Genomic DNA, 19,947 nt, shown 5'->3' on the forward strand with positions numbered 1-19,947 from the left:
CTTTGCTGGAAAGTGCATTAGGATTCATCCACAGGCACGGCGAGAGAACACACACAGGTTGGCTGAGCGAGGCTCTTAAGATGCGTTTCCATCAACGCCACTATCTGTGTGTGTGTGCCAACGAAGGGTAATTGTTTCATGTTTAAACTAATTTCCGTCCCTTTTAAGCGCCAGGGTAGTTGGACGGTAGAAGTGCCGGGAAACTGGGCTCAAGACGACCCGGTAGCACATAATTTAGGTCAACGGGCTATCATCGATCGTTAACACAGCATCCGACACGTTATTCAATTTAATTACAACCGTGAACGTTTCCGCAACGATACGTTTAGCGAATTGAGTTTATTTGAATTTGTTTTAAATTACTCAGTGTTGGAAAGCTCAAAATCAGTGGAAATGCATTACTCAAAAAACAATGTTATTGAAGAGAAACTAAATCTTATTCGAGAGTGATTTTTAAACTACTTTCATCTGACAACTGTCAAAACTGACAGTTCACTAGTGAACGTTTTAAATAAAAGCGTTGCTTAACACATTTGTGGAAAAAGGATGTAAAGTGTAAATAAAAAACTTCTCCATTATGTCTTCCGAGGCATGCTTCCAACAAAACCATCTATCCTTGCTAAATTAATACCCTCTACAGCGCAATGAGATCGCACATGAAAACGATCTCGTTAAGCAAAAAAAAGCAACTCTAGCTCCAAAAGAAAAACAGCTCTTTTGCCACATTCTCCTGACTAAGCTCGCTTTCATCATCAAAATTTACAGGCACGGTATTTTTCCCCACGCGCCAACCTTTAGATAACTCCACCGGAGAGATATTTCTGCAGCGAAAAAGGCATTTTCCCTGGGGGCCAGCCACACTGCTGAAGTACCTTCCCGGGCGCATAAAGAACCCACCCTCGGGAGGCGCATTAAAGCATCTCGCAGCAACTCCCGTTGGAACCCGTTGGCCGGCGGCTAAAAAGCGAGGCACATCCCAGCTCTCTCGGTTGGGGCGCTGGCACATAAATTAGGGCGCCCAAGGTGCACCCGGATCGCGTCATTTCCCTGTTTGTGGGGCGTTTCCGGCGCACCACGCCACCGTGCAGCCGCATACATTGAACGCATTAAAGGTAATTTACAACAAATTTTATTCTCCTCGCTTCCGGACTGTTCCTGCTGCTGCTGCGTACTGGTTTTGTTTTTTTTTTGCTTCCCTTACACCATCCATCCCACCAGTGGCCTTTGTTTCGCGTCACTTCCGGCCGGACGGTGGATGGGTCGGGACTTCCTGGACCGGGAAAAAGTGCCACGTTTGGCCCTTCCCAAAGGGAAAGCTGTAAATAATTTATATCAACCACTTTTGCACGGTCTTTTCACTTTTTTTTGTTGCCACCAACCACCGTCCCGTGCACCATCACTTCCGGTGCCACCTTCACTAACCTCAAGGTGGTTTTATATTCCTTCCTCCTACAACCGACCAGCCAGGGAAGCGGATGTGTACGGGTGTCCCTAGCGCGAGAACTAGGTGGTGTAAAGATGAGGACCTTTACCGACCGGGTTTGTGTGTGAGCACAATGTCGTCCTTTTGTGTTCCCCGGTTCCGGTAGCTACTTGTTAACCGCAGCTAAGTTGCGGGTTAGTTTGCCATCACCACCATCCACGCCAACCGTTCGGGGCTTTGGGTGGCGAGTGAAAAGCATCGGAAGGGTGAAAATGAGTCCCGAGTTCGGTGTCGCCAGCTGGCGTAACGGATGCTGCACTTTGCCGGCACCACTTGAGCGGTCTGTTAAGGAGACGCAAAAAAAAGAAGCGGAACCCCTGAAACCGTGGACACAATTCTCGCTCTTTGTTCCCCCGCGTGTAATTTTCCGCCTGGTTCACGGTACAAGTAGGTAGAAATTATGACGCGAAAAGCATGTTATGGTCGGTTGTGTGTGGGACACGAACAGTCGGAATCTGAGCTTGTGTTTTTCTTCTTATTTGGTTCCATTCGTTGTGCTGTTTGCTGGGTCATTATGGGCACCGGTTCCGGCTTGATGAGTTTGGGAAAGCAACATCTACATGAATATGAATATTCGACCCCGTGTGGTCCTTTTTCTGGCCGCGGGTTCGGCCGAAACAAAATGAAATGCCAAACACAAAGCACTGCAGATCGAGAAACCCATCGGTTCTGGATCGATGGAAAAGAATTTCAAAGGCAATAGCAAAATAGGAAGAAATCTCATTTTTTTCACTCTCATCCCAAGATCAACATTGATATGGAAGGTATCAGCCACCCACTCACCCACCGCAATAAAATGGCATTAATGCTTTCCCTTCGCCGGGCGAGTGAGCATGTCGTTTTCTCACCCATGTTTACCCGGCTTTCAGCACCGTCTATTCATATGTCATCGGCAGTCAAGTCACCGCGTCCACAGAAGTCAACCATTTTTCATCTTCGCGATGATGAAGATGTTTGAAGAGCGGAACGAGTGTGACGAAAGTAAAAAAAAAATGGAACGAAACTCACCATGCGAAACCTTGAATGGAAGCCAAAGAAAAACAACTCCGGCTCACGATCAAACCCAGACGATTAGAGCGTTCAAATAGGAAGGTTTTCTTCGTCTTCTTCTCGCTGTTCTATTTCCTTTGAAAATGCCCGGCTTCCATGCCCTCTCCCACACAGCAGGGTTTCGGAAAAGGAGGAAAAAAAAAAGAAAAAGGAAACGTAAAAAAGCCTCGCCTATATCCACGTGAACGGAAGCGTAAGAAAAAGTAATAACGCCACGTAATCATACCTCTCGATGGGATGGGATGGGCGGATGCGAATGTTGACTTGGTTGACTTTCCACCGCACGGTGGTGGTGGTTTTTTTTCTTCTTCTTTTGCGAGATTTCGACTTTGCAACAGTCATCATCCTAATCATCTCGCCACATGCTGGCTGCGGGAGAATTCGTTCGGGATTTAAGGATGCTATTAGTCGAGCCGGAGATTCAACTGGTCGGCGGGTTGCAAAGGATGTGCTAGCCGAGGGGGGAAGGCTTTTATTTTTCGCTCCCAACGCACACCACCACCCAGCAGGGGAGAATCGGAGCGTTATTGGTCGCTGAAAGCCGGTGGTGGTTTTATTTCCGTTCCGGCTTTAAAGCGCCGGCTTTAAGCGCCTGTCCATTTCTACGTTCACATTGCGAGAGCCTGAAACCGCCAGTATAAACGGGTTTAAATTTCGTTCGGTTTCGCGTGCCGTTTTAAAGCGTAGCAACCGTCAAACGGGCGGCGCCGCCTGCTTGATATCCTGCCCGTCGGGTGGAAATTTCTGCCAAAGCCAATCTATGCGTTTCCGCCTAGAAAAAAGGGATTTTACAATGAGGAAGTAGAATGGAGAGAAAGCTAGAGAAACAAGAAACTCCCAACGTTGGTCCGCATTATTGTTGTTGCACGCTGTTCGCTCTAATCCCGCCCGCGGGAGGGAAAATGAGCTTCCCTTAATCATCGTCGAACAATATTGCCCGTTGTGAATGTTTCTCGCGCGTGTGTGTGTGCGTGTGTGTACGTGCTGCATTGCTGCACGCTCGTTGCAGTCGGTGGTAATACAAAACTGCACAATCTGCAATCACTCACCCGATGTAATCGCTTCGTCCGCACCGCATGTTTCGCGCCTGAGCGGAAACACCAGCGGCTCCACCACGGGAAAACGTGTCAGGATGGATTGGGGGTGGTAGTGAAGAAAGTTTTCCCATTTCCCCCCAGCGGCGCAATTTGGACCCGGGCCAGTGGCTAGGCTACACGTTTTTCTCTCCCTCTCTCTCTCTCTCTCTCTCTCTCTCTCTCTCTCTCTCTCTCTCTCTCTCTCTCTCTCTCTCTCTCTCTCTCTCTCTCTATCTCTCTCTCACGCTATGTGGATGTGGAACCAATCCCCAGTCCAGCACACACACACCCACATCCACCCGCCAACCCGGCTTTCGTGTCCTTTTTCATTTTTCGTGCAGTTCCGTTTCACCATCAAACTATCGGAGGGGTGTGAAGAAGGAACTTGGGCAAATAAAAACTAATAAAAAAGTTTTTTAATTGAAAAGTGATTTTCCTCTCGGCTAGCGAATCCTTTCCGGCGCTGGCAACATGTTTTTTCTCGCTTTTTCTCTTCTTGCTGCCGATCGGAACAAAGATCCTACCAGCAGCCAGCGCGGTCAAATGGTGTGTATCGGGGCACTGGCGGTGTGTGGTTTGGGGTTTGATGGGGGGAAGGTTTTTGTTTTTGCTTTTGCTCTACCCCGCCGGTGCAATTCGTTCCTATGCAGATGCAGCTGCGGTTGCATCCGACGAGTTGTTCATTTGCGCGTTGATAGTGTTGTCAGCACTCGAATGGGCGGGAATTACCAAGGGGCCCACTTCTTGGTGAGGCCTCACAGTTGAATCCTTAATTGAATCTTTAGTAGCTGATCCTAATAGGAGTAGCGAACTCAGAAAGGAAATTATACCTAGCACCCAGAAAACATCAGGTGCGAGTAAACTTTATGGGTGAAAATCAACTCAAAAAAAATCTCCTCTCTATCGGACATTGCATTCATAAAGTGAAATTAAACTTTAAAACGAACAAAACACCCTCGCCCAACCAACCAACGAGCCACGTGGGAAACGTTAATGTAGCGCCTTTAGCTTCTGCTTCGTTTGTGCCGTGAAAACGGTCACCACGATGTGACACCGCGGCGTAAGTAATTGTGTGTAATTTCCATCCTCACTTTGCTCTCGCTGACTTGTTGACTCGACTGTTGCCTGTCCACTCGCTTGGCCGGGTCCCCGGGAGCGACATTGAGGTTGGCGTAATGTGCTTAAGAAAGATTTCGAGCGAAAGTTTGCCGTTTTGTTGCTTGCCGTTAAAAGTTACCCAGTATGGGTGTATGTGTTGTTAGGGAGAAAGTTTTTCCCATCTTTGGTAAGCGCTCGCCTTGAATTGCGAGGAGCTTTGGAAACAATTTGCGTCCGCCCTTTCGTCCAGGCGAGAACCGTTCGCCCAATGAGCCGGGTGGGCACAAAACATAAAATAATTGACCAACCGCATCATCTCCACCCACCCACGTCGGGACAAACAGATGGCCAGGATGGGGGAAAAGCCGGTCCCGGGATAGTGAGCTTTCGCGCGCGTTGTTGCTGATGTTAGGAATTTAATAAAACAACGGCGCATTTTCTGTTTCTCCTTAGTGCGTTGTGTGTGAAGAATTTTAATCAAACGGCGAGCCAAAACGCGCACATCCCACAATAAAAGCACCAACCAACCGAGGCGATGGATAAATCAAAAACATCGTGTTCCACGCGGGAAAAAGGATTGCTTCACGCGGGACCGCTTTCCCGTGGTGGAGGTGCGTGAAATAAACAATCGGTTGACGCCTTTTCTGGGGGTTTTTGTGGGTGGGGATGTTTGATGCCAGCTGCCACCTTCCATTCGTCTTTGCAACACCCGGGAAATGTATGCAACAATAATGGAAACAACGGTGCCAAATAAAATGGCACCGAATCAAAATTTCCCGCTTCCAGGCGACGGGAGGATTGAAAGTGCCGAAAGCGGCCAAATAAATAAATAAGCCCTCCGAGCCCCCCGAGTGGTTCCGTTTCGGGTGAAGATATTTCGCTCACAAACTCACACATTCGCCTTTTTTTTTCCTCTTCCGCAGGATGATGGCGTCAGCGAAAGCTTCCTGTTTTTTTTCTGTTGGTTTTGTCCCTCCCTTGGCAGTTGCAAAAGAAAGCCAAGGAATGCGAGAAAACGAGAGCAAGTCGAGGTTGGAATGACTATTCGAATGAAAACCGAAAATAAACTTTTTTTCTTGCCCTTTTTTTCCACCGCGGTGGCGCATTCAATTGCTGCAACGGCCGAGTGCTTTTCGTTATTCGATGAAAATTAAAATTGTTTAGATATTTTTTTTCCGTCCACATCGGCGAGCACAGAGCATCCGTGGAATGCTGGAATGCTGCAACGATTGGCCGACTCGGGGAAGCCCGGAATGGGTGGTCTTGAAGTGTGGCATATTGTTGTTTTGGGGCGTGGGGATGTTTCTCTTCTCGCCTTTTTTTTTTGCTCACCGATCGGTGCTATTTTCGTGCTTCGGTATTTGGAAACAATTGAAATTCGTTAAGCCACCCTACCCGGGTCAATGGTGGCGCTGGTTTCGAAACGAATTTTCGATCGGAAGTGAACGATAAACCTCCCTTCTTGGTGTGAAGGAATGTACGCTCTGGAGATGCTTTTTATTTGCTCCTTAAAGCTCTCGATACTGGATGGCGAAAAAGCAACTCCGTCTTTAAGACGACAGACCCCGAGACGGGTAGATGGTGAATTTAAACCCTAAAGCTAATTGTGAATAATAAGAGCCGATTAAAAAGCGTCGCTTCCCGCTACGGATACGACGAGCGTACGTTCCGGACTACCGGTCTTGGGTTTCTCCCTCGGGAGAAAACGTTATTAGCCAAGCCGACGTGTGCGACGTGCTCCGGTGTGGATTGAGGTGAAGAAGACATTTCCCCGTGATTAATTATTCATGGTAATGAAGAGCACATAATTCCTTCTTATCAGCAGCACGCTCCATCGCCTTGCATTCGCTTTTCCGGCCACGGTTCACACCGGGCGGAAGACTTTCTTCGTCGAAAGTCTGGTCATGTGTTGTTAAATTTTAATACCAACCGACCTCCCGACCGTGCGGAGAAAAAGGACTCGGTTGTCGGTTTTCCACGGTGGCGGTTGTGGGTGAATTTCCCGGGTCGATTTTCTCAAACCAAATCCACCGATGGGGGTGGATTTGTGCTCGGTTCCTGGCTTAATCGCTGCATTTCACAACGAAAAGGACCACCAGAAGAAGTGATAGCGAAAGGGGTTTAACGAGAGAAAACTCATCCTATCAGGGTAGGGGAGAAGAGAAATTGTACAACAGCGCATCGGGGGAAAAAGGACCTCCCCAAGACGACATTATACGGAGGTTGGAAATTGTGGTCAGAGACATGTATTTTAGATGACACCTGAACCGCTTCCGGAAGGGGCGCTGGTAGGTGTTTGCGGTGGAAACCTCGGAAAATGGGGCCACTCCATTTTACATCGACAAGTTTGCGAGTGCCGGAAATCCGTAACACGGTCGAAACACACACACACGCACGCGCACGCCCGGTAACGATCGATCTTCACAAAAAGCTCGCTCGCTCGTTCGGTTTTAATGCCATCGCGAAGCAACCAATTTTCACCGAAATTGCACGAATTATGCATCAAAGTGGGCGCCGCCTTTACCGTGGACGATCGAATCAACTGAAGTGGGGGGGAGACCGTTGTTTCAAAATTAAAATCGAATAACTTTAGGAGACCGGTGGGGTGAAACTTTGGACCGAAAACCCGACGATAATTCAATTTTCAATAATTGATTAACCGGATGAGCGATGAGTTTTAATGGCGCGCGTGGAAACCCACGCCCTTTTCTGCCCTTGGTGGAAGCCGACCGTGGCCGATTAAAGCAATACCCATGGCATTAAATTTCACGTACCTTCGATCGAAGTTGGCGTGGTAAGGATACGCACGCGCGTGGAAGAAATGGATGACAAAAATTTACGCTCAAATGGATCGCAGCTGCAGCTGGGAAACATAACACACACTGTGTTTCCCGGCGGATGGCTTTCGTCCTGTGATGACAAACACAGCACGTACACGACACCCCCGGCAGGACGAACAAACGTCAGCAAACCCGTTCCCGGATGCTAATGATGACATATCCGGCGCGTGGGCGAGATGAACTGTCGCGCGCAGTCGACCCCGGCTGGGGAAAGCATAATACACTCTTAATTTATGCACTCCAATTATCACCGGCATAAATTACCATCAGCATTACGGAAGCTGCCGTAGGCGGGGACCAGTTGCACAGACACAGGCACACACACAAACCGGTACCGGATATTAGAAGCCCCTTGTCGTCGTGTGCGCGGATGCTCATGCATATTTACTTACTCATTAAACTAATTGAAACTAATCTCGTACGGTTCGGTGAGTGCAAATCAAAAATTTTCCTCATACAAACAGCACACCCTGGGGTGGGTTTTGGTTGGCCATCCCTAAGGGAAAAGCGGCGTGCCTCAGGGACAACATTGGAGAATGAAAGCAACAAAAAAATAAGCACCGGGAAATGCGAGAAAACCAAACCACGGGCTGGTGTGACGTGTGTGCTTATGCTGGCGCCTGATGGGGCTCTGTGGTCTTCTTCAGTGGTGAGACACATCCGACAGAGTTCCATGCGAGTCCAGCGACCAGCTTGGACGGTCGCATATGTGTGCTTACCCCACGCGAGGATAAAGAAGAAAACAAAAAACACGCAATACCACCAATGTTCGCTTCCGGATGAGGCTAGCGAAACCAAAGCAACCAGCGGGAACACGAGAACGAGAACTTCCGGCGTTCGCTCGCCAAAGTCCAGCCGGAAAACGCGGTGTTGTTTTGGTGTGTGTTTGAATAATTTAAACCAACCCCCAAGAGAGGGAGGGTGTTCTGGCGCAAACAAGACAAATCCATTATGATACAAATATTTTAATCTTACCCAAGTGGCGCGTTCGTCGGAGCTGCCGACTGATGGTTTTGTTTTTTGTTTTTTTGCGTGTCTTCACCGCTTTTCGCCGCTGTGCTGTTCAACGGTTGGGATCGCGACACTTCCGCGATCGAACCGAACGCCGGCACTGAACTGTGCCACGACCTTCCCGGCCGTGGCCACGGCTCAATGGGGCGATCCCGCGAAAATGGTGCGCTCGTTAAAAAGTATATGTCAGCATAAACATGTTTATTGTCCTGCCGGCGCCCTACACCGCCATCATTGGAGACACGACCATCGGCCTCTCACGGGTGGACGGCCGGACCGAAATGCGCTGACGTTTGCGGCACGATTTGCACTTGCAAATTGTTCGCACACCCTTACCGGCGTTTCCTATCTTTCCTGCGTCTCTCACGTCGTTTATCGGTCGCACGAGAGATTGCGGGCACGATGGCGTTGCCCTTTTTGGCAGGCGTTTTGTTTTTGCTTTGCTCTATACGCTGCTTTTGCTTGCGCCCCGTGAAGAAGCAACACATTTGGTCGAGACTGAGGGCGAGATTATTGCCCAATTAATTTGGCTGTGGTGGAAATTTACGCCCGCGACGAGGTACAACGCACCAAAGTTGCTGCCGGAATTGTCATTTGACGGAGGCCATTGACTTTTTTTTGCGGGGGCCGGACGGAACTGTACTTTTCCTTTATTATTATTTTTACGTTTCGCCGGATCATCTGGGTGTGCGAGTGCGTCTAATTTAAAAATTTGTGCACTCTCGGTTATGTTGAACTGTTATACTTTTAATACTTCAGAGACACGGTTTACCGTTCGAAATTTATCTTTAAACCGTGTGGAATTTTATCTTTAAAGTATCAACGCGTATTGTCGATAAATTTATTCATTAAATCCTCATTTTTTTGGTCTTTGCAGATCTCTTTGACATTATGCAAACACACCGTCCAATCCAAGGAGCTCTGGGCCATCCATTTGCAGCTGTCAAACACGGTACGAATTGTTTCCTTCTTTCAGATGAGAGAAGCATTGCCTCCTACGATGTAGAAAGTTGACTGTTACTGTCGGGTGTTCGGAGACATAACCTTTTTTTATACTTTCAACAATTATATCCTTCTCTTTATTTTGTGTTGAAGTTTGATTTATCACTCAGAGATGAAATTTTGTAGTTTACATCCCAACCTTATAATGGCTCTGATGCCATTTGAACACATTACAAAAGACACATCATCAAGCTTCGGAGCCAATCTTTTCAACAGTATTAATAAGCACGATCTTAACCCACATCTGGTTATTGTTGCTAATTAATTTCATCTCGCTAGGATATGCCGGAGTAAATTGACGAACCCTTAGCTTTGATTGACGATTGCTCGTAACATTTTACAACCGCCTCGTAATTAATCAGCTTGCGAAGCTTTAACAGGTGCGGCATGAAAGAATGAATGATAAAAAAAAAATAATCCCTCTCTCGCTCTCGCATTAGCCCATGAGTATTATTTATTACTGATAATGTTTATTAACGCTTTGCCTGCGAAATACGCTCCAGTAAAACAGCAAACGAAAGAAGAAAAAACCCAACACAAACCAAACCCTGCTGCTGCTGACGATGGCGCGATTTCCGCGAATCGTTGCATTATTAAGCGGGCCCCCTTCCGCTTCGTATCGGGCAAGTTATTATGAGTCTTATTTCCGTGTCTCATTTCTCATTACGCGGATAGCCCTTCGTAATGGCATTATGCTTGCCGCTCGGCCGGTTCCACCTGCCACGTGGTTGGCGAACTAATTATGAAATCAGTGACAATATCCCATTACCAGCAAGCAGGGCCGCGTGAATGGAACGCGTTTTTTTTTTTGCTTCTTCATTCATTTGCTCTGTTTGCCATGCTGCATTTTCCTGCGTGTGTCCACCGTTGCATTATTCATGCACTAGCGAAAAACCCAACCTTCCACCATCCACCCGAAAAGGGTAGCACTCGTGCCAGAAGAGTAGTGTGTTGAGAGAGAGAAAAAAAACCCACCCACATATGGCCCCAGGTCCCGGTGGTCGGACACGGCTGTCGAATTAATTACTGGCCGTATATTGATTGGTTCCGTGCGCTAGACCCCGCGGGAAACCGAGTGAGTGTGAATACAAAAAAAAACACCCTCACGTTCCATTTCCCAGGACACCCTTTGGCCACTGGCGATCAAAGATCGGTCCAGCTGTTGCCGCAACGGTTCGGACGCGTAGAACGATTTATCATGCGACACTTTTCGGATATTGTGGCCCGAGAACAACGCGAAAAGGGTAACGATGTCGCTGTCTCCACAGCATCGGGGGTGGGTTTATTATCACACAAATCACGGTACGGTTTCAACTGGTCTCGCGGCCATCGGCTCACTGTTCGGATTCCGATTCACCCTGCTCGAACGCACGGTATCCTCCGTGGTGCTGAGGCTGATGGTGTCCTCCGTAGTGCTGCTGATGGTGTCCTCCGTGGGCTGGCACACATGGCACGTGCGCGACATGGGGCGCGCAGGACACGAGCAGGTTAGCACCGCACGGCACGTGACCACCCTTGCCGTAGCCATGATGACCATGGTGCATGGCCGGTGCAGCCGGAGCGTGATGGTACGCGGCCGGTTTGGGATGAGGTGCGTATCCGCCGTACTGCGCGGAACAGCCGAGCGCACACACGCACAACAGGATGGCTACAACGGTGAAGGACTGCATCTCGGAGATGGTTTTGCTGCTGTTTGCTATCTCTGGAGTGGACTGAGCTGCTTCGAGTGCGATTCACAGATTGCTTAATGCCAACCAAACACCACCCGGCGCTATTTATAAGCCCAAAAATCGAACGATAATCCGCCCGCCTGTCGGGAAGGGGGTGGTTTAATTGATTTTTTAGAGGCTCACCGTGAAGAGGAAAACGCCAGCCAAACCCTTTTGGCACCCTTTTGGGTGACGTGCGGGATAAAAAAGCGAGCTTCACTCGAAACAAGGCGTGAAGAAAAAACCAAAACATCGCCCGTGGATTGTTCGTAGTCGGCATCTTTTATTCAGTGCAGTATGGTAAACGACGGTTCGATGGAGCTTTTTTTTATTGGAATCTGATAGAAAAAAGGGGTTTTGGTTTGAACATACATGCGCTCAGCACATTGACCTTCCCTTTTTTCATCAATTAACGTTCGACGATTTTGAGGCAACGATTTTAGTTTGCTTCGGCACTTTTGGTTGCGTGACCATACGCGGTTCCATACGTACGTTTCATGCGATAGGATGGCGACGGTACAGGTGCGATACATGCGACCGGGTTGTCAAACCTGGGGACTCGTCTGATGCTCGATTTATTCGATATTCTGCGAATTGTCGGCTTTGGAGGCGGCTTTGCAGGCGGTTTCACAGGCGAAGGTGAAACGCACCATGCGCAACAACTGAGTATACACATCAGCAGGGCTACCAGGATGAAGCACTGCATTGCGCGAATTTTGCAGTTTGGGACCTCTAATTCAGCTTGATACGATTCGCGGAATGTGCAATGGCCCAAACCAAAGCTCGAGGACACTATTTATAGGCCGAGCATCTAACGGCACGGACCCGAAAGTAGTCCACCTAGGAAGTAGCTCAATCGCTTAGAGTGGGGCATTAGAGGATGGGTTATTGTATTTTTTGCTTCCTGTACAAGAGAACATTGCGGCTTAACATGGACTTAAGCCCCCAATTTCGGTAAGCGGAAGGCAAAAAAAACGTACGTCACAACACAAGCACCACCGTTTGGTCGTAGTAGGCATGTTTTTGATCGGACGAACTTTGAACGAGCTTTTATTGACAGCTGTCAAAAAGAACGGGGGATTTGTTTGTTTTGCATTTGTTGTTGCATTCGTTGCTACTGTACATTGACCGTATCACGTGAGGAGGAGGCTTCCTTCTTTTCTTTTTTTTTGGTTTCCTGCGATCTGCACTTTCGAGCGCGTGTTAATGCCGGACGGACCGGTCGGATGCGACCCGCATTCGCCATTTATGCTGCGACAGGCGAAAATGGATTCGCCGCCGCCTGTCGTCGTCGTTATTCATGACCTGCGGTCAGCGTTCCGGCGCACTCGACAACACGGCCGGCTTCCGATTGTTAATCGCTTTCCGTGTGACGGCCGTCATTCGAAAAGTGCATCGCGAGTCGAAAATAGAACCAACTGGCGGGCGTGTGTGGGGGGCCCTCTTAAATTGAGTCAACAGCCTGAATGAAATGTGGCGCAAACTTTGGACCCCCGGATCAGCTGTTTTCGTAGAGCGGCTCGTTCTGTTTGCTGCATAAGCTGCTTTCTGTTTCATTAATGTAGACCGAACATGGGCAAACGCATTAAATCGTGCAATGGTGTTGAAATGCTTCATACATCTTCAATCATATAAGTTTCATTTCGATTCCTTCCCATTGAGAGCGTTTCTTTGCGAAAAAAAAACTGTAATTTCCTTCCAGAATTATGCAAGCGTTCGTAATATTTCCACTTCATTTTAAACTCCCACTAAGGAGGGGGACAACAAAAAGTAGAAAATTCCAAATGAATTCGAACGGTGGCAAAATCAATCGCCTGTCGGTAATCCTATCCGAGCCGCGCTGGATTTACTTTCATTCTCCTTCCACCACCCACGAAATTACACCCACGCACGAGTGCGGAGAAAATCAAAAGCTTTGATTTCTCGTCTGCCAAGCTCCCTAACGCGCGCCGGTTCGTCAAATACGGCCAAACAACTTTTCGCTGCGCAAACAAACTTTTCATCTTTCGCCGCGTGGAATCGAAAATCCATCGAACACACACACACACACGCTAACCGGAAGTACTCCGGGAAACGGGCAAAAAGGGATGTGTGGATCGAGCGAGGATCTTTATCCTGCTCGCTATCTTTAAATTAATGCCGCACCAATTGAATGGATGTGTGTTTGTGTGTGTGTGTGTGTGTGTTTTGGGAGGAAAACGCCGAGGATGTGGATTTTCGATTCCGAACCGAGATTGGAACGCGCTCGTGTGACGGATGTTTTTTTTTTCTCGTTTTCCCAGCCACCAGCCGATGATATCTGGCGTTCGCAACTCGATACGCGTGGGTGCCATGGGGGAGGGAGGCCGTTAGGGAAAGATTAATGTGGAAGTAGCGTCAAAAACAAACCTTCCCTCCTTCCTGCTAGGAGGAAAAACCACACCAAAGTGATGGAAAATCGGTTGACGCGCCTAACCAGCCTAAAGAAAGGCAAGCCTCAGAGATGGGTTTCTTCGTCTGGCGCGACTGATGAAGCGAAGCCGACGAACTTCCATTCCTCAGAAGGCGCCATTGGTGGGTGGGAGACACCCAAAAAAAACCGCCTCCTTTCGACGATAAGAAAACAAACAAGCCCAGCACTCTGTCCGCGTTCTGGCTGGTGTGGAGGCAGTCTTTTTTTTTCGGCAAGCGGGGAAGCCGGAGCGAAAATACAAGCAAAATTATCAGTCAAGCAAACAAACACCCGCCCAAACAACGGCCAAACGAGAGCCGGGCCGTTGGTGGAGGAAAAACTTTCCCGAAAGTGAGCGAAATTCGGCGAAAAACTTCGGCACAAAATACGAATCGAAAAGTTGTAAGTTTACCCTGATCTCTCCCGTATCAGCCCGTCGGAAAATTCGACATCCACCACCACCACCGGCGTTTTCCATTGACGGGCACGTTTCTTCGCACTTCTGCTTACGTCCGGAAATCCGGTCGAACTGGGTCGTGGGAAAGGAGAGGGCGGAAAACTTTCTGCTTATTATTTATCACAAAATTACGGCCCTTCACCCTCGGCAAGTGGTACGCAGGCGACGGATTGCTATCGCGGATCCGGGTGCCACACCGGAAGCGAATTTCGAGGGTCCATGTTTTATTGTTTTCCCCCATAACCTGAACACCAACGCTGAAGCAGCGTGTTTGTGACAAACGCGTGTGTTTTTTTTTCTTTCTTATTGTTGTTTGGTGCCCACCCAAAAACCGTGTCTTATCACCGTGCCTCTGATTGCCACTTGATTTCTTGCTCTGTCTTTCTGCCAGTGTGCGCGACCGACGGGGGACAATCGTCCAAGACCGGATGCGAGCGGGCACACACACACTTCCGGCAGTCCACCCACCCACGCACAGTAGGGAGTTAACGGTTGGGGCCATTAGTTTGATAGCATCGCTTAGCAATCGAGGGGTGGCCTAGCTTGGACCGCTTGGCCAGCTAATGAGGGTAGTTTTCTTGTTTTCCCGTCCGCAAGAAGAGGGGTCGTCGTGAAGAAAACTCCTCGAACCAAAAACCCCGATGATAACCGGCCCCATTACGCCCCGGGGGTCCAAAGCCGACTCACGAAATGGATCTCATTTGTCAGCACACCGAGCCCACCCTTGCCGGGGGTGGGTATGTTTTTCCGAGGCCCCGAGGTCTGGCTGAACGGGTGGACAAAAGTTTTTCTCCCAGCTCAGCATTATTACCGGCTCGATACGCATCAAATTTCCCGATGGCTCGACGGAAGCTGGATGGATTGGGAGTGCCGTCAAACCCCGAACCGAGCCGGCCATAATCCGCAACATATTGGCGGCAGTAAAATGTGAAGTGGGTTGAAATTAATTTCTGCCAACATGTTTCCGCCCTGGGCTTACGCTGGAGGGCGCTTATCCGCTTGCCGGTGGCTTCAAGATGAGCCTAATTTATCCTGATGTGTTTTGCCTGAAGAGGAAGCAAGTTTCTCTTTTTCTTTTCATCCTTCTTCCACTTCCGCTGTGGCGACGCGGTGGTTATCTCGATTTTCATGCCAACGGTTTGGCGAACTTCCGGCACACCGTGCCTTGGAGCTGGGCGTTCGATTTTCTAAACCATTTTCCGTTCCGTTCAAATTATTTCACCAAACAGCCGGCGGCCGTAGCTAAAGTGCGCAAGATTAAGAAGTTGTTACCGGATCTCTAACCCATCGTAAGGGGGCTAGACGGCGTTTCACCATAAATTGATGAAACCCGATTATTCATCCGTGCGGAAATTGGTTCTCGAACTTCTCAATCAGCCCGCCCGCTGTGTGCTGTATGAAGAGAAGCAAGAGTGAGAAGATTTTTCGGCAAATTGCTTTTTAATCAATTAATTGAAATTGCAACTCTCGCCAGCCCTTTTTTCCCGATCAGCAAGAAAGCTGAAGCAATTATATCGCATTCAGATTGACGCAGGATTCGGGGAATTTTCATTGTCATTTTAGACGACCCGCCGTTTGACGTCACAAAGTAGGCTGCGCAGCCTTTTTTTTTTCTTCAAAAAAGCTGTCAAAGCTCATAAACCAAATCCGTTACTAACGAAAGCATTTCCCAATCTATTTTGTTCGTTTTGTGTGTGTGTGTCTTCTCACTTTTACGCCTCAGCACAGCTTCAGCACGTTTGTGGCATAAATTTGTTCCAAGCACGACCTCATTTCCGTTCCATTTAGGAAAATCCACCTCCGTCGCATGTGGGATATTTTCCACACCCCCGGCTCGCGTGGGCTTTTATTATGCTTCGCTCTTGGAGTTGGAAGAGAACGATGACGCTGAAAGGGCTGAAAGGCAGAAGGGATCGTCGCCTTTTATGCATGCGTTTATGTGTGGTCCGTTCGATGGATGCAGATGTAAATTTCAGCGAGGCGTGTTAAAAAGAAAGCAGAAAAGCGACAAAATAAAAGAAAAAAAACACACACACACAAACCAACCGAATGTCAACGGCTACTCAGACCTCCGCACGGCGCGGATGCTGTGGATGTCGGTGGCGGTATGCTTAAGCGCTATGGTCGGGAAAACAGCAGGCGCTGGAACGAAACCAAACGAGGGAAAACGAGGAGAAAAAAGGAAAACGAAACACACGGCCCATCACAACGGCCAACCCCACCAGCATCGATCAACTCTCTTTCTCTCGGCCTTTGCCGGTCGGGATGAAATCATTCGAGACGATCGAAAACCCATCGAAATTTGATTGAATTTTTATTGGTGTTAGTTTTACGACATCATCCCCGCTGGCTGGCTGGCTGGCCGGCTGACGATGGTGGCGTAACGGGAAGCGAAACGATGTCCTCCCGCCACCACCATCGCCGTTGTTGTCAGCACGTGTGGGTGTGTGTGTTTGCCGGTTGCCGGCGTTGGTTTATGTCCTTTTTTTTGTGCGATACTTTCTTTCCCCCACCATATCGTCGAACTATCCACGGCGTCACTCTCGCGTGCTCGAGGGCCTGTTGAAAATTGAATCTGACAGCGAAACGAGCGTTGTAAGCGATCGGTAAAGAGCAATTTAATGACCGTGGCAGTAGTAAAACCGTCCTTTGTGGCCACACTGTTTCTCGCTTTCCACCCTGTGCTTTCGGCCTCGGTGAGTGTGAGAGGTTTTTGGGTCCTTGTTATATTTGGACGCTCTTATCAGTGTGGGAGAAAAAAAAAAGGTTGGTCACATTTTCTCACCGCTTTCGTGCGATCGTTGATGAAACGGGTTTTCCTAATATTCAGCTCTTCCACTTTCCACTTTCGCCTCGTGGACTGGTGACAACGGAAGCAGCCACTTCTCTTGTCTCGAAGGATGGCGCATTCGCAAGAAATTCGCATAATAAAGAAACTGTAAGCTACACCACCCGCCGGATAGCTCGCCATCACAAACCCCGTCTACGAGGTGATAAAAAGGCTCGCTTTCACGTGCCACCACCGGTGAGTCAGGCCTCTAGTGCATTTGGGCGCATAGTTTTTCGAAAGAATAGCCAAACAGACCGGCTGTCGTTCCCGAACAAAACAGACAGCTCCTTTTTTTCCGCTCGGGCTGAAGAGGGAAAAAGGCCCAGGCTGAATAGGAAAAAAGCAAGAGACAAAAGAACAAAAGGGGAAAGTCCACACTGATGCCGAGGAACACACAAACAAAAAACGAGGAGTGAAAAAGGAAATTCGCCAACCACAAGAAGCTCGTCGTAAAACACACTTCGTTTGCGCTTCACATTGTTGGAAAACGGTTTTTCCTGCCATCGTCCTCGTCGTCGTCGTCGTCGTCGTCGTTGGCGGTGGGTCTCTCGTAAACTTTATGGACAGTTTTTCCACACCGAGACGCTTTCGCTCAATCTCAACCCACGCCAGAAAAACGGGTCTCTCACTCACTCTCTCTCTCTCTCTCTTTTTCTCGCTTAAACACGGAACCGGCTTCGAAGGAACCTTCCAAAAATCCTTTCCCATGCGCGTGATGGAAGGCTTCCCCGGGCGTGCTGTGAAATATGTAAATACAATTCATAAAAATATGGGTCCTCCTCCTTCCACCCGCCCGCCACCCCATGTATGTGCCTGTGTATGCATAAATATCGGTTCATTTGGCCCAGTTTCGGCTCGAAAACTCGATAAACCGGAACGGCGGAAAGGTGGGCAAAGAGACGGCCACGTTGGGCCACACGAAAGTCACCGAATCGGAAGATAATTTGGTTTCCTTTCGAGCGCAAGCAAATATCGATGATATCGGAACGTGGCAAAGTGAGAGAGAGTGAGCGAGAGAAGACCTCATACGTTCGCCGGGTGCGTTGGAAGGGGGATGATCTGATTTCTTTCTGATTCGGCGTCTCCACTCGCTACCCCACCACCCTAACGGTTCGCGAATCCTTGCGAGTGGATTCGGGATGAGTGCGTGTGTTTTTGGGGTGGATTTTTCGTTTTCGTGACGCACCCTCCGGGACCCGGTGGCTCGGTAATCTGCCGCTGCCAAGCCAGTAGCAGCATCATCATAAACCACCATCATAAACAGGCACGCCCGGGGAGGGGTGGTGGACCCCCGGAGGGTGTGTTTGGAGTCGGATGCTGAATAAACATGATTTGCGAGGAAGCATCAAGCGCGGGTTCGGGCACATTCCTCGTGTGGCGTGGTTTGATTTTGCTCCACCGATTTTCCTTCTCGCGCATCGTGCGTTGCAGGTGAATTGGGAAACGGGTTTGGGTGTGTGTGTGTGTGTGTACGCAGTCGCTCGACCGAGCCCGACCAAGAGGCGTGATTTGGGGAAAAAAATCAGCCATAATCTTATCGCACCACCACCAGCCAGGTTTGGCATATGCTTTGCTTTACGACAGGCAGCGAAACCGAACCGCTCCGATAGATGATCATGATGTCACCTGGGGCTGAATAATTCATCGCCCGTTCGATGCCTTCCGGGCATCGTACGGTGGCATGGGAACGTACAAAAGAACGTACATGTTGTACACTGGAGCCATCGCAGCTGCATCCACTCGAAACGGGGCTCAAAGAAACTCCTTCGAAGTGGGTTAGAATGGTAGTTGGTCGGGCTTAGTAGGCTGTGGAATGCATGGCGTACGAAAAGCTACTTACATGTCAAGGGTTTACGTACAAAAGGATCTAGCTCTACTGTACGAGACGAAAAGGGTCTGATTTTTGCACGGTTCATTCGTGTGGATAAGCAATACACGTGTTTCTCACTTTTTGCAGAACATACTTCCTGATCCAGAAGTATCTCATATGGTTTTCCTATGTCAATAAAATTGAGGGAAAAATGAGCGATAATACCATTTTTTAATGGAAAAAGTCCTTATCGGTTTATAACGATCACAGCTGAAAATATGCATTTTAATCAGCGAGGCACTAAAACGCTGAAAAAGAGTGCCTACGTTTAATTTAAATACATAACAACCTTTCCTGGAACCGCCCAGGCACCGAGGGAAGGGTCCTTGAACGAACTCCTGTCATCCTGCGGTGACTCCGGTGGCTTTCCTCCCTCGACGTCTCGTTAGTGTATTCTTCGTTAATATTTTAACAACTCTCAGCATAATTGAGGTTAAGTTTCACCGTTCGCTCGAGTGGCGGAGGCCAAAAAAACGGGCCCCGTGGCTGGAAAATGGGAATTTAATGATCGCTGCTTATAACGGTCTTAACGCGGAAGCTCCCGTAGGTGGGTGAGTGGACGGGTACGGGGGAGTTTATCATAATTTTCATATCATTACGCGTGTGGGGAGGGCAGCAGATGGGGAGCTGGGATTTTTCATTTGATAAGGAAAAAATTATCTCAACGAGATCCGACTTCGTTGGGGTGGAATAAAAAGAGCCTCCGGTGCGATCGAAGCGGGAAGAAGGCTACGGAAGCGAAAACGAAACACGACTAAATCATTTCGCTATCCGGTGTGCTTCGGAAATGCAACCCACCATAGGGTTTTCCCGGTGCCGAGTCGGGAGCTCAACCAAGCTTCAGCATCTTCGAAGAAACGACTTCCACCTGTGGAACATCCGCTCCGTTTTATTCGTGAGGCCAAGCTAAAGGTGGAGGAAAAATATAGAAGAACGTTCTTCCCCGAGCCGGTATGATAATTGGAAAATTTCTCATGCATCTTTTCACTCCACCCACCCGGTTGCCGGTTTTGCTAGCAATTTATGATCCCGATCCCGTTTGCTTTCAGTTCGTTCCGTTATTCATGCTGCGAGCTCGTGCTGGTATGCT

General features: G+C 48.8%; 1 protein-coding gene across 1 annotated transcript; it reads right to left on the reverse strand.

Annotated features, from left to right (window-relative positions):
- Positions 1-10,894: 10,894 nt before the first annotated feature.
- LOC128726751 (vitelline membrane protein 15a-1-like) lies at positions 10,895-11,230 on the reverse strand. Its single transcript, XM_053820577.1, has one exon. It carries the CDS (start codon positions 11,228-11,230, stop codon positions 10,895-10,897), a length of 336 nt encoding a protein of 111 aa, XP_053676552.1.
- Between the last annotated feature and the right edge of the window lie 8,717 nt (positions 11,231-19,947).

The sequence above is a fragment of the Anopheles nili genome, chromosome 3 (genome assembly GCF_943737925.1).
Source record: "Anopheles nili chromosome 3, idAnoNiliSN_F5_01, whole genome shotgun sequence".
Classification (NCBI taxonomy): Eukaryota; Metazoa; Arthropoda; class Insecta; order Diptera; family Culicidae; genus Anopheles; species Anopheles nili.

Excerpts from the sequence above, each read along its gene's own strand:
- LOC128726751 (XM_053820577.1), bottom strand. The coding sequence starts at position 11,230 with ATGCAGTCCTTCACCGTTGTAGCCATCCTGTTGTGCGTGTGTGCGCTC.